The sequence below is a fragment of the Phyllostomus hastatus genome, unplaced genomic scaffold, assembly GCF_019186645.2.
Source record: "Phyllostomus hastatus isolate PE091 unplaced genomic scaffold, TTU_PhHast_1.1 phas_contig_1106, whole genome shotgun sequence".
In the NCBI taxonomy this organism is placed as follows: Eukaryota; Metazoa; Chordata; class Mammalia; order Chiroptera; family Phyllostomidae; genus Phyllostomus; species Phyllostomus hastatus.
Window position 1 is genome coordinate 50482 of NW_025333522.1, and position 16262 is coordinate 66743.

Consider the following 16262-nt stretch of genomic DNA (forward strand, 5'->3'; position numbering starts at 1 on the left):
CTATGAGATATGGCTTCTAAGACCTAGGGCCTTGTGCAAGGTCCTGCTGAGGGCATTCTTCACCTCATTATTTCTCAGGCTGTAGATGATGGGGTTCAACATGGGAGTCACAATAGTGTAGGGCAATGATAGCAGTGTTTTGCTCTCAGGAGAATTATTGGACTTAGGCCGGAAGTAGGTGAGGCTTAAAGATACATAGAAAAGGGAGACAACAAGGAGGTGAGAGGAACAGGTAGAAAAGGCTTTATGCTTTCCTTTAGCTGATGGAACCTTGAGGATGGCAGCAGCAATGTGAAAATATGAACACAGAATCAGTAAGCAGGGTATCATGATGATCAGAATGGTCCCAACGATTGCATAGATCTCAAATAGTGTTGTGTCCCCACAGACCAGCCTCAGCACAGGTGGGCTGTCACAAAAGAAGTGGTTCACCTTGTTGGTGTCACAGAATGGAAAGCTGAAGAGCCACGTGGTCTGCACAGTAGCTATGGGAAAGCCAGGAAACCAGGAGGCAACAGCCAGTTTGGCACGTGTCCTTTGGTTCATGATGACTGGGTAGTGCAAGGGAGTGCAGATGGCTACAAAGCGGTCATATGCCATGTGGCCAGGAGGAAGCACTCAGCAACCCCAAAGAAGAACAAGAAATACATCTGTGTGGCACACCCAGAGAAGGAAATGGTTGTGTCCCAGGCAAGCAGCATTCCCAGCATTTTGGGCACAATGACTAGGTTGAAACCAATCTCCAAGAAGGACAAGTTCCTGAGGAAGAAGTACATGGGACTGTGCAGCATGGGGTCAGCCAAGGTAACCAGAATGATGAGGCTGTTTCCTATCAGAGTGGCCAGGTAGATGATTAGAAATGTCAAGAAGAGTAACAACTGTATTTCAGTAGGTAGGAAAGAGAAACCCATGAGAATAAACTCAGTTACTCCTGTCCAGTTTCCTCCAACCATAATGATAAGAATGAGCCTTCAGCTGGGGTCATGGAAAGAGATTCTTGATTAGGAAAGTCACGTTCCAGATTTGTCATTCAGATTCCTCCATAGTATCAGGGAAAGAGGCAATTTCAGGTTCTCAGAAGAGGAAGGGCCTTTCATTGTATAAGAATAAAGACATAAGGAAAAATGGCTAAAGCTTAAACTCTGAGATGGGCCTTGGTTCACTTTCGAGGTGAACAAGTATTTTCCCTATTTGCATGTTGACATATACAGAAAGGTCATGCCAAATCAGAAGCATGAGTCTCTGAAGGGGACACCGAAGGGCCTATTTTAGGAGATAGTGATATTCCTGAAAACATCTAAACTTTGGAGAATAAAAACCAATATCCATGATTTCATTAAATGCATTCATGTGAATTTATCAAACTTTTATAAATATATTTATAATTATAATTCAGAAAAATGCATCAAATAATTTTTCTGCTCTTCATGAATTTTTCTTGCCTGGCTAGAATTTGAGAGGTGAGGAGGGGCTAGCATGTATTGAGGACAGTTAACATATGCAGGTGACTTGTCCTCCTATATGTGCTTTTAATAGGTGAGGAGACTGATCCCAGAGAAATTTAGAAATAGCAATTAAAGTAGAAGATCTGAAATTCAAACCACGTCTGTTGGATTCCAAAGTCCTCTGATTTCTACTGAGTCATCACTCATCAAACTGGTCTGCCTTGATCTGAAGACTAACTCATTAATGCTTAAGAGAATTAGAATTGAGATTTCTGTTAAATCACAGTGAAGACAGAGAAAAAAAGAACCAAGAGAACCAATGGTATTAACATGGATATGCTCAGGAGGTGGACACAACCTAAGTATTCATTGACAGATGAATGGATAAAGAAGTTGTCATATAGATAATGAAATACTATTCAGCCACAAAAGCAAGGAAATCCTGCCATTTGAAACATTATGCTAAGGGAAATAAGTCAGACAGAGAAAGACAAATACTGTATAATCTCAATTATATGTGAAATCTAAAGAAAACTAAAAATTCAAGGAAAAAGAGATCAGATTTGTGGTTACAAAAGGTGGGGACCAAGGGACAGGGGAATTGGAAGAAGGTGGTCAAAATGTATAAACTTTTGAGTTATAGGATAAATAAATACTAGGAATGTAACATACAACATGATGGCTATAGTTTATACTGCTATATGATATATAAGAAAATTGTTAAGAGAATAGATACTAAGGGTTCTCATCACAAGGAGAAATATTTTTCTTTCTTTTTATTGCCATCTATATGAGATAATAGATGTTAAGTAATCCTACTGTGGTGATCACTTCACAATATATGTAAGTCAAACTATTATGTTGTACACCTTAAATGCATATATTTATTATATATTTATTTATATATCATATATGTAATATATAGTATGTATTATCATATATATATATATATATATATATATATATATATATATATATCAGTTATATCTCAATGAAATTGGAAAAAATGTTCAGAAAGTTCCTGGGAATTAACTGGATCTCCATTTTGTATTATTTGTTTCTAACATGCAACTATCAAGAGGCTTGTCTTTTTTGTCATCTTGGTAATGTATAATATTGAATTCTAATGAAGAAATTATGAGATAAAGTTAGAAAATGATATCAGCTGAGAGGCTGGAATAAATGAAAAAGGAATTAGATAGGGTTAGGAACTATTACAAGGAAACTAAAAGTTTAATAACAGAAATAAAAACATTATTAGGAACAGTAAAAATCAGAATTGACACAAAGTATAAGAGAAACAAGTATACAGTTAATGTTTTGGGTATGTTATACCAATAGGCTTTTATTCTGTGCAAAAGAATTTGGATCTTATTTTATAGATAGAGACACATGAACACTTGAGGCAGAGTAGTGACATTCTCATATATGTCATATGGGAAGATAACTATGACCTTGTTGTGAGAATGGATGGAATAGGGTGGGACTATGGAGGGATCAAAACTGAGTGCCTGGGATTAAAAAGACCAGGTGGTACACTCATCCTTCAGTTCTGTTTTCATTTACAATCCATTTTCAAACAGTAGAGAGGATAAATAATGAAAAGAGGCTGCATATTAATCAGGTTGTGGTGAACAATTGAAATTTCAAGATTATATTTAAAACTCCAAAATATTCACCCAGGAAAATAGAATCATTCTTACTAATTAATAATATCAAACTGATCTAAGATTTCTTTGAAGCACTGAAAATTAAATTAAGCATATCTAAAGGTTGAGTCCAACTTCAGAAAAACAAAATGCAAGTTTTAAAAAATAATAATAAAAGGATTAATGATGCAGCAAACAGAAAGTCTCAATTAGAAACTCTCCCACTGTCAGTACAAGACAAGTCAGCTCTGTGTATTTCAGAATAAGTAAACAGAGTAAGGCAAGGGAGAACTGAGACCTAACAGTTTAGATTGATGAATATAAGACATAAGAATAGTTGTTCCCCTTTTTGGAAAAAGAAAAAAAATGAAAAGAGAAAGGAAAAGAGCCTGGAAGAAACTATAGAGATGTTGAATTTTTTTCAATGTGTACTTTTGGGAAAGCCCTATCTGATACTGAATGAGTAGTCATAAAACTGACAGTCTTAGGTCCAGAAAGGCCACCTGATGTGGTGGGGGATCATGATTATTGAATTAAAATGCTGTGGAACATATTGTTAGAAATATAAGAAAAAATGAATTAGCAAATTAGAATAGAAGTTTGAGAAACTATACCTGAATTACTGAGAAAAATTATGAAAAGATAATAATAATGAGGAGAATAGTGAAGTACAAAACAGGTAATAAAATCAATTTAATGGAGTTCTAGAATGATATAACAAGGGAGAGGAAAGAAGGACAATATTTAGAGAAGTACCAAGGGAAGACTAAACATCTCTGAGCTAAAGAAATACATGACTTTTAAATGTACATTTAAAGGACAGAGATTGACCAAAGTGGGTCAAAAACATGACTCAACTTTATTTTGTTTATAAGAAACTTATAGAAACATAATTACATGGTTTGAAAAAAAATTTAAAAAGACATTATCATGAAAATATTAATTTTAAAATGCTAATTCAATTATTTATATTTCATAATCATGACAATAACTTCTTTTCAGAATTTAAAATATAATACATGTAAAAATCCCCATGGATTAATTTTACTTGTGAGTATAGATGCAAAAATCCAAATAAAATTTAGTTCTAGGATTCCAGTTAAGATAGCAGCATAGGTTAATGCAGTACTTGCATCCTCCCACAACCTCATCAAAATTACAACTAAACTACAGAACCACCTGAAATCTAGCTGATCAGAAGTCCTGTAGCTAAGGTTATAAAGAAGAAGCTACATTGAGAGTGGTAGGAGGGGTGGAGATGCAGAATGGGCTAGTCCTACACCCATACGTGGTAGATAAAAATTGGGAGAAATGTCTTGGTTGCAGAGGTGCCTCAAGAGGAGTGTAGGGTATCAGCCCCATACCAGGCCCCCTAGCCCAGGAAGAGAAGTCTTCATAACTTCTGGTAATGAAAACCTGTGGGGGTTGCAGCTGAGTGAGACAGTGGGCTTCTGGGTCCTAGGTATTCCTCTTAAAGAACCTGCACACAGACCTATGGATTCACTATCTCTGAGCTCCAGTGCTGGGACAGCAGCTTGAAAGAAACCAGAGGCATATGAGGAGGAAATGAATTGTCTGGCAGCAGGAGGGACAGCTTTCTTCCAGACAGAAGTTTAAGCAGAGTCATTGTTCCTTTTCTAAGTCCTCCCCCAACAGAGTGGGCAGGCTGGCACCATATAGGAGTCTCCTTTAACCTGGTTATCACTGTTCTTCCTGTCCTGGTGATGCCCTAAGACCCTGTTCCACCCAACTTGGGCACTCACCCAAGGTACTTCCACTGGCTTTTCCATATGAATAGCCTGTTGGCCTATTTTGGCTCATGCTTCAGACTTTCCTAAAGCATCTCAAACAAGCATGCTCTCTAACTTTCACCAAGTAGATGCATGCCCAACACTAGTAGCAGCTGGCCTTATTCAAAACTTGGCCTCTCTGGGGCACCTCCAATCCCAGAACAAGTAGCAGTCATCTGCAGATTAATTTATAGCTTATGTCAGGTGGCTCTGGGCAGAACAGTGGGGGCAGCTGACCTTGGCCTGTACCTCCCAGGAGGCCTGAGAGCCAGCACACCTGGTGGACAGCTTCAGAGCTCATCAAAACACTACCCAACCATGTCCACAAGTGACACATTTAAGGGGTAGCCTCAGCAGGCACTTAAAGAAGTCCTACGCAGCTGGTCCTTCACGGTGTCACAGTCAGTCCTTGCAGCTGATTGACCAAGGAGTAAATTCCTCCCACTGATATGCCAACATCAATCAAGGGTCAACTACAACAAGAGGGAGTACACAGCCCACACGAGGGTACCTGGAGTGCCTGTACCTGGAGTGCCTAGGCAAATGGGAACCTGTGCCACTGGATTATATAGGGCACCTACTACATTAGGCCACTCTATCAAGCCCAAGAGATACAGCAGCTCTACCTAATACACAGAAACAAACACAGGAAAGCTGCCAAAATGAAGAGACAAAGACATATAACCCCTACCCCCCCCCCAAAAAAAAACACAAAAAACAGAACAAAACTCTAGAAAAAGAATGAAACAAAATGGAGACCAGCAATTTACTATATACAGAGTTCAAAACACTAGTTGTAAGGATGCTCAATAAACTTAGGGGATGAGAGATAAACTCAGTGAAAACTTCAAAAACATGAAAAAGAACATGAAAACCATTTAAAGAAACATAAAAAATAACCAGTCAGAAATTAAGGATAAAGCCAGTCAGAAATGAGGGATACACTGACTGAAATGAAGAATAATTTACAGGGAATCAACAGTAGAGTAGATGAAGCAGAGAATCAAATCAGCAATTTGGAATATAAGGAAGCAAAAAACACCCAATCAGAACAGCAAAAAGAAAAAGAATGATAAAAATGAAGATAATAGAAGGATCCTCTAGGACAACTTTAAGAATGCCAATATTCACATCATGGGGGTGCCAGAGGGAGAAGAGAGAGAGAGAAAGAAATTGAAAACGTATTTGAAAAAATGACGACAGGAAACTTCCCTAACCTGGTGAAGAAAATGGACATACAAGTCCAGAAAGAGCATAGATCCAAAACAAGATGAACTCAAAGAGACCCACACTAAGACAACATCATAATTAAAGTGCAAATTTAAAGACAAAGAGAGAATCATAAAAGCAGCAAGAGAAAATCAGTTAGTTACCTACAAGGCAGCTCCCATAAGGCTGTTAGTTGATTTCTCAACATAAGCTTTGCAGGCCAGAAAGGACTGGCAAGAAATATTAAAGTGATGAAAAGCAAAGACTTACAACCAAGATTACTCTGTCCAGCAAAGCCATTATTTAAAATCAAAGAACATATAAAGAGCTTCCCAGACAAGAAAAAGCTAAAGGAGTTCATCATCATCAAACCAATATTACATGAAATGTTAAAGGGTCTTCTTCAAAAAGAAGAAAAAAAGATAAAATATATGAATAGTAAAAGATAAAACATATGAATATTTGAAAATATATAATAACATATATATCAACAATTAAATCTAAAATATAAAATTGGTGAACAAGTAGAACAGAAACAGACTCATAGATACAGAGAACATTTTGACAGTTGCCAGATGGGAGGAGGACTGAGGGGAGGGGTGAAAAGGTGGACACATTAAGAAATACAAATAGAGACAATACTTATGAGACATTAAGAAAGTCTTACAGATTACCCTGAATTTATCTTTTAATTTCTATGTAAGGCTTTTAATGTTCATATTTATTTAATTTTTACATTCAAATCAATGAATTTTTATGAATTATGCTTTGGAATATAGGCTGACAAAGACCTTAAAAAAGCTGAGGTGAATATTAACCTACATTTATTTCAAATTAAACTAGAGCTTCATGTTTACATTTAAATCATATTATATATTTTTGTTGTATTGTTTAAGGTGAGAATGTAACATATATTTTTTTCCTCAAGTTGCCCCAGAGCTGTTTATTGAATTCCTGTTGCATATGTACTGGTCTATAAAGGAGAAGGAACTCTTACCTTTTGCCACAGCATGGATAGACCTGGAGATTATTATGGTAAATGAAATAAGCCAGACAATGAAAGACAAATACCATATGATCTCACTTGTATGCAGAGTCCAATGAACAAAATAAACTGATGAACAAAATAGAAACAGAGGCATGGATACATGGAACAAACTGACAGCTGTCAGAGGTGGGGGTAGTGGAGGACTGGATGAAAGAAAGTGGAGAAATTAGCCAAAGAACATACATGCATAACTCATAGACACAGACAACAGTGTGGTGATGGCCAGAAGGAAGGGGTGGGTGAGGGCAGGAGGAGGTAGGCAAAGTAGGAGAAAATGGGGACATTTTTAATAATGTAAACAATAAAAATAAAGTTTTTTAAGAAGTGTTACAGATTACCCAAGAGAAAATTATGTAAATCTATAATCATTCAATTCACATCATCAAAAACCAAATGTCAAATGAAGAAACAAGTTCAAAGTTATAAGAAATCAAACAAAATTTTTAAAAGGAGATTAATTTTTCTTTAAAAATTTTAAATATGGTAGTATTTATTTTGGGTAAAAGTGAGAGAGTATCAACATTCAAGCAGTGTAGTTCCAAACAATAAGTGGATTTTGCAGTATGTATCAAGAGAATCCTTGAACTAGTAATTCCATATATTCAATTTTAGATTATATGCAGATTTCATATATCAGAGTGCTGCTCTCAGCTTTATTTATAGTAGAGTAATTGAAAGAAATAAACAATGAAGTACAATAGAGATATAAAAATAGCAGATTGGTGAAATAAATTGTGAAATCTATACTGCGAAATGCTATGAAGTAATTTAAAAGTATAAAAATATCAAATGGCATGCAAAATATTTAATAAGTTCTGCTAAGTTGACAAAGGCTACAAAATAGTATATTTAATGTAAGACATTTATTTTAAAGTGAAAATTTATATATGTATTATACACACACACACATACACACACACACACACAGACATAGAAAGCCTTCAGTTATATTTCTTTGTTAATATCTTGGTGGTGCAGTTCCAAGTATTTTAAATTTCTTCATTGCATTTTACATTTTTACATTGTCCACAATGAAAATGTATTGCTTTTTATTTGAAGAACATTATTGAATATTATTAATAATTAAATATTTACAATGTAAAACAACCCATAAACAAAATGGAAAAGTAAATGACAAAATGGGGAAGACATTTACAATAATGGCAACAAAAACTAAAAAAGTATTTGCCTACCTAATATATAATGAACCATATAAATAACTTTTGTAAAGACATGATCTCCCCAAAAGAAAAATAAAAGACACAAAATTATTTAATCAAAAGGTGCAATGGCCAGTAAGGATATAAAAATTACTCTGTTTTGCTAGTAATAAAATAAAAAATTGTCAATATTGAAATTCAATTTATCAAATTTGAAATGTTGAATAATATTTAGTGCTAGTAATGGGTAGTATTCTAAGCAATATCTTATTTTGTTTACAGTTGTGCAAATTAATATAATTTCTCTGAAAACCACTTTGGTACAACTGTGTGAGGATCCTTTAATGTTGTAATGTCACACATTTTGATACAAAAAGCCCTTCTGGTAGAAGATATGGAGGCAATGATTTGTGTGTGTGTAATGTGTGTAATCAAAATGTGTGTAATGTCACACATTTTGATACAAAAAGCCCTTCTGGTAGAAGATATGGAGGCAATGATTTTATGTGTGACTTTGTTCAGTGCTGACCATTAGAGTCACAATTTGAACTAACTGAACTAACAAGGAAAATAGAGACAGACTCATAGACAGAGGGCAGATTGACAGCTATAGTGGGGAGGTAAGGGGGTGAAGGGATGCAGCAAAAAGGGAAAAGGACTCACGGACAAGGACAACTGTGTAGTGACTGCAGTGGGGGAGAGGGAAGTATAAGGGGGTTAAATGGTAATGCAAAAAATACAATAAAACTTAAAAATAAATTAAAAGCAACAAAAAATTATCCTCAGCTGAGGATAAAGATAAATACATAAGCAAAAAAGAAAAAGATCATCAATGAATAAATAAATGAATAATTCAAATCTGAAGAATGCAGAAAACCTCATAGACACAGAGAACAGTATGGCGATTAGCAGAGAGAAAGGTGGGTGGGGGGAGGTAGAAGAGGGTAAAGGGTGAAGAAATGGTGACAAAAGGAGATTTGACTTTGAGTGATAAACACACAATACAATATACAGATGCTATATTTTAGAATTGTACACTTGAAATTTATGTAATTTTATTAACCAATGTCATCTCGATAAATTCAATAAAAATAAAAATAAATAGGAAGGATGCATTTAAGAAAACATGCAATCATTTAAGTAATTTTTGAAGAATATTTAATGCTGTAGTGTAATCATTACCATATATTACCATATAAATTTCCAATTTTATAAATGTGTGCTTGTGTAAAAAGGTTGAAAGGATATATGCAAAATTTAAAAGTGATCTACTTCAGGAGCTACAAGGAGGGGAATTTATTTTCCTATTTTTTCCTGGACTTCCAACTTTTCTACAGTGAGCTATATTTGTTATATATCACAACAAATACATTAAAATGAAAATGATGATTATGGTGATGATAAACTAGCAATATTTACTGAGTTTATATTTATGCTTTGTTCTTTACATTCATTCTCATTTTCTTCTCACAACTCTATGACTTAAATGCCATCATTATCCTTCCTGTATGAGAGATGAGTAAATTAAAATTTAAGGCAGATATATAACTTTGTAGTCAAGAAAGTTCATAGTTATATAGAGAGTAAATGACAGAGATTATGCTTAAAACCATAATCAGAAAAATAATTTTAAAAACTCTAAGGTTTTTAACAAGGCATATGAAATGAACATAACCTACATGCTAAGTGTCATCTTTGGTCTCCCATAGCCATCTCTCCTTCCTCTGCTTCAGTGTCAAGTGCCTTACCATTTATTGAACTCAGTCCTTTCACATCTATGCCTTTGCATGTGACATTGTCTCTACTTACACCCTCTCTTCCTTCTGGCTGACTTCTTATTTCTGACCCTCAAAACTCAGGCTTGTCTCCCATGTGATGTTCCAGAGAAGATTAGTCACCTTCTCTAGTTTCTTATTCTTAAAAACCATTTTCATTAATCTGATATTATAATTACTTATTTATATCTCAATCTATCAACTCCTTCAGAGCATGAACTATCTTAGTCATCTCCATAGGAGAGAACACAGTGCCCAACACTGTTAATATGTGTTTGGGGATGACTGATTGGATGAATGAATACATGAGTATGACAAAGTTCATTCTTCCTAGTGCTTCCATTCATCATTAAAATTCTTAATTTTCTCAATGACTGCTCTTCCTTTAGTCATAATTACACTGTCATTAGAAGCTCCATATCAGGACAAGTTGTAGTTTTTGGTGTTGGTACAGCAGGATTGAGAATGAGGAGGGAGGAGAAATGAAACATTCTAGGGGTTTTTCCACAGAACTTCTGGAAACTAATGGGGAGGAAAAGATATTACCCTGGCTTGCAAGTGGAAGGCATTGCAGAACCTGGTGGCTTGCAGCTGCCGCATAGGCTCCTTCCAGTTCCTCCACACCTTTCACGGAAACATCCCTCTGATAATTATTTGACTGACTGTCCCAGGGGTAGGAGCCACTCTTTTAGGTCTTCTATACCCATAGAATTGTCCTAAAGAAATAGTGTACTTTGATGTCCTCTGCCTCATGAATGTTGTGCTGAGGCAAGTCTTCCCTAAGTTACTTAGAGGAAAGTCAAAAGATGGGGGAAGTTTATGTCCTATTGAGGCTGCAGGGCCTAAGCTTCCTAACCCCAGAAAACTTTAGAGGACAGAACTGGAAAATAACTTTGGTAATCTCAATCTTCTTTTGGTCTCAAATCTTACTTATCTTATGACACAGAAAGGGGAAAATGAGGGCTAGGGAAGAGAAAAACTAAGATCTTTCCAGTGTGGACATTGGAATAGAATTAGGTGTCCCACCAAATCCTGCACAAACTTTGTTCAGTCTAGCAACTGAAGCTAGAGAGGGACCCTTGGGAGAACTGGGCCATGGTAAGGAGCCTTACTCATACCCAACAGGCAGATCTTTGTTCGGCTTTGCCTGACCAGTGTTTCATGCATGTCCTTGAGTATTTGAAGAGCTCCAATTCTGTTGTCAGAAGGACCAGAAGAGGAACCAAGGAAATCTTCCTAACTGTTCTGGATAAACTGAATGGCTAGACCTGAAACCAAGTCACTGCTGCTTTCTTTCAGGTATGAGTAGGCTACATAGACTGGCCATACTTCCAGTCCTGACTAATTAGGAGAATTATTTCCAGCAGTGCTTCTTTTATCCTGGGGCCAGTTGAAGAACTGGCACTTGTATTTTCCCCAAGGTGTTACTGGGCTCACCTTAGCTTCTCTTCCTTCCCTTCCTTGTGGGGACCTGACCTTTCTTGAATCTATTGTCTTTTGGTACCATAATAAATTTCAGATGTCAACAGGATAAAGTTCAAAAAAAGAGAACTACATTCAACGCTAGAGGAAGGAGCATTGTATAGAATACGGCACTAAAGTTGAAGTCAGAGTGATGTAAATTTAATCCCAGCTCTGGATCTCTCTGGTTTGTGATGCTTAGCAATTTTAAAATTTAAAAAATCAAGGTGAAGAACATTACATACACATCATACAACATAATATGCATCTATTTTATAAGAAGAAAATGTCAAATATATACACAAAATGTATTATTAAAACATTTCTGTAAGGATATATAAGAAATTAATAAGTTGCTTCAGGGCAAGGAAATGGGGTACAGAGGTCAGTCCTGAGAAGGAAATCTACTTTTGATTGTATATAATTTTATTTTGATTCAATTTTTTGACTTAAAATCTTTTTAATTTTGAAATTATTTTAGATTTACAATACAAAAGAGTGGCAAAGATATTAAGAATTCAATTTAACAATTTATTCAAGTTCCCTTAATATCACCATCTTACATAAACACAGTTCATTTTTCAGAACTAAAAAATTAACATTGATACAACAGTATTAACTAAACTATAGTCCTTATTTTAACTTGATTGACTTTTCCACACATTTGTTTTTTGTACCAGGATTCAATCCAGGATATTATATTGCATTTAGTTGTTATATAACCTTATTTTTCTCCAATCTGTCATGTTTTCAGTGTTCCCTTATTCTAAGTGGCACTTGTAAAGAATAATTGGTCAGGTTATCTTGTAGATTGTTTCTCAGTTAAGTTTTGTATTTTTTTATGATTAGATATTTTTTCAGGTGGGGAAATAATACCATTGGGGTGAAGTGTCCTCATCACATCACATTAGGGTGTGCCGGATATTAATATAACATCGCTATTCCCTATACCTACTGTATTTTTTAGGAACAAGTTACTAAGTCCCACCCATATGAAAGAAAGGGAAATTAATTTCTGCCTCCAGCAGAAGGGAGTAGAGTCTAGTTGAATTTTTATCATGTGCAAGTATTTGGCTTTTTAATAAAAAAGAGATTTTAGACAAAACAAATCTTTTGGTTTTCTCCACTGACTCCTAACCTCATGACCTGGAGAAAGTTATTTTATGTCTCAGTTTCTCTTGTTAAAATGCCCAATACCTGTTGTGAGAAGTAAATGAGATATAAAGTGTAGAAAACATGCCAAGCCCTAGCAAATGCCATGTATGATCAGGTTCTATCAAGGTACAATTTGACCTGGGACTTAAAGGTTGCCATTAAGGAGGGGAAGGGGCATTCCAGTTGACTATAGGATGACTGACATCACTACTGTTACTGCCACTGACACCATTTCTATAATAACTGACTTAGAATATTTGTATATACTAATCCTTTTGCTTTGTACATTATTCCTCTGTGTTTTTACCTACTTAACTCCTACATACTCTTTTGATATCACTTTAAATGTCACTTCCTCAGTGAGGTCTTTTTTGATTTAAATGCAAATTAAGACTTCTCTTATTATTCTATCTCAGAGCACTTCATTCTTTTCCTTCATAGTGAATTATATATTTATTTGTGCAGTGCTTTATTTAATATCTTTCCATTCCTTTGAACTGTAATGTCCCTAAGGTCAGGGACTCAGTTTTTCTCATCCCTGTAAATCTAGTACTTAGTAGTAAGTGTAAAGAAGGATTGGGGTGTAAGTATGGAAGCAATAACAGTGAGAAGTCTCTTATAATAATAATTTAGAAATAAGGGCTAGGGCAGTGTCATATACTGGTATCTAATGGCAGTGGTAATGAGAATGGGAATTGAGCCAAAGTTAGAGTAAGAAGAATTTTGTGAAGGAAGAATGAGTGGGATTAGGAGATTGGTTGAACACTTCTGTGATAGCATTTAACAAATGTAGAATTATAACAAAGTGTAGAATTATAACCCAACACAGCACTTCACATGGTACTTTTTGTTCTACAGCTGTTTGTGTCTTTGTCTCACTCACAGAAGAAAAAGCTTCTTCTGGGCAGTGCCTTCTTTGTTGTTCAAGATTCAGTACGCAAATATTCACTGATTTAATAAAAGAATATATCAATGAGTAGTGGGGTCAAAAAGAGGAATAAGTAAGAAATTTTTTCTTAAGTTTTGAAATTGGGAGAATAAGATTATAAGCATGGTTCTAGACATATGTCTTGACATCTATGCAGAAATGTCTTGGTGGCAGTTGGAAATATAAAACACTTTTCAGTGAGAGGTCAGGGCTAGGAAAACAATTTTGGGGACTATGTATTCATTTATTGAGCACTTACTTTCAATGCCAATACCAGGCATTGGACGAGGCCTCAGAAATATAAACATCAATGATAAACTCTCCTTACTGTGTCCTGTATAATTGTATAAAAATATGATTATATGTCCTCCTTGGAGAAGTGTCTGTTCAGGTCCTTTGTCCATTTTTTTAATTGGATTGTTTGTCTTCCTGGTGACTTCTTTATACATTTTGGAGATCAAACCCTTGTCCAAGGTATCATTGGCAATTATATTTTCCTCTATGGTTGGTTCTCTTTTAACTTTTTTTAAAGATTTTATTTATTTATTTTTAGAGAGGGAAGGGAGGGAGATAGAGAGAGAGAAACATCAATGTGCGGTTGCTGGGGGTTATAGCCGGCAACCCAGGCATGTACCTTGGCTGGGAATCGAAACTGTGACACTTTGGTTCACAGCCCGCGCTCAATCCACTGAGCTATGCTAGCCAGGGCGGTTCTCTTTTAATTTTGCCAATGTTTTCTTTAGCCATGCAGAAGCTTTTTAATTTGATGTAGTCCCATTTGTTTATTCCTTCCTTTATATATCTTGCTCTAGGGGATATAGTGGTGAAAATATTGCTGCATGGGATACCTGAAATTTTCCTGCCTGTGTTCTCCTCCAGGACTTCTCAGAGGAGGATATACAGAGGGCCCAGAGACAAATGAAAGGATGCTCAGCATCACTAGCCATCAGAGAGATGCAAATTAACATTACAATGAGATACCACTTCACACCAGTCAGAATGGCCATCATAAACAAAAACAAATCAACAAACAACAGGTGCTGATGAGGTGGTAGAGAAAAGGGAACCCTATTACACTAGTGGTGGAAATGCAGACTGGTACAGCCACTGTGTAAAGCAGTATGGAGTTTCCTCAAAAAACAAATGGAATTGCCTTTTGACCTCACAATTCTACTGTTGGGATTATACCCCAAGAATCCTGCAACATCAGTTAAAAAGAACCTATGCAACCCAATGTTCACAGCAGCACAGAAAACAGCCTAAGTGCCCATCAGTAAATCAGTGGATCAAAAAACGGTGGTACATTTACATAATGGAATATTGTGCTGCAGAAATAAAGATGGAACTTCTACCCTTTGAGACAGCATGGGTGGAACTGAAGAGTATTATGCTAAGTGAAATAAGCCAGGTGGTGAAAAACAAATACCATATGATCTCACCTATAAGTGGAACCTAATCAACAAAACAAATAAGTGAGCAAAATAGAACCAGAGACATGGAAACAAAGAACAAACTGACAATAACCAGAGGGGAGGAGGGAAGGGGATAATGGGGGAAAGACAGGGAAGGGTCAAGGAACATGTATGAGGGACATGTGGACAAAGACAACAGGGGAGGATTGAATGGAGCAGGTGGAGGGTGAGTAGGGCAGGTGAGAGTAATGGGGAAAAACTGGGGACCACTCTAACTGGACAACAATAAAAACTTTTTAAATGTAATTACAATATCCATAATGCTTAACAGTGATACACACATGATACCATGGGTGTAAGAGGAGAGTGAACTTGGAACTAGAAGAATCAGGAAGATATTAACAGAAGAAAAATATTAGAGTTTAATTTTGTATGTCAAAGTTAAGTTGGTGTGGGGAGTGTGGTACAAGAGGCAGGAACTGTAGACAAAAGAAATGAGTAAAGATATAAATATTTAATAATGTCTACTTTTTGTTGAAGACTTATTTTCCATGTTCCCCATTTAGAAAATAAAATGAACTTTATTCTTTCAATTATCCCAAAGAAATAGTTTACTATATATATATGAACTATAGTGAATGTGATATAGATCCTCTGTTTTTATATATTGCTATCAAAGTGCTATTTCTTCCATGACCCTCCTGAAATGTCTTGGTCTTCCAAGGACCTACATCCAAAATTACTCTACCCAGCAAAGCTATCATTTAGAATGGAAGGGCAGATAAAGCGCTTCCCCAATAAGGTCAAGTTAAAGGCATTCATCATCACCAAGCCCTTATTACATGAAATGTTACATGGATTAACCTAAGAAAAAGAAGATAATCTAGAATATGAACAGTAAAATGAGAACAAATTCACAACTATCAACAACTGAACCAAAGAAACAAAAACAAAAACAAACTAAGCTAACAACTAGAACAGGAACAGAATCACAGAAATGGAGATCACATGGAGGGTTATCAGTGGGGAGAGGGAGCAGGGAGAATGGTGGAAAGGGTACAGGGAATAAGAAGCATAAATGATAGGTACAAAATAGACAGGAGGTTAAGAATAGTATAGGAAATGGAGATGAACTAAGGCGGGAGGAATGCTAGTGTGAGGGGGGTGCATGATGGAAGCGTATAAAGGGGAGAAAAAAATGGGACAACTGTAATAGCATAACCAATAAAA

At 35.9% G+C, this 16262-nt stretch overlaps 1 protein-coding gene across 1 annotated transcript; it reads right to left on the minus strand.

Moving 5' to 3' along the window:
• Window positions 1-959, minus strand: LOC123816938 (olfactory receptor 10A2-like). Its single transcript, XM_045836195.1, is given in 2 exon segments — window positions 1-602; window positions 605-959. Coding segments are annotated over 2 exon segments (951 nt in total). The 5' UTR covers window positions 954-959.
• Window positions 960-16262: the final 15303 nt, after the last annotated feature.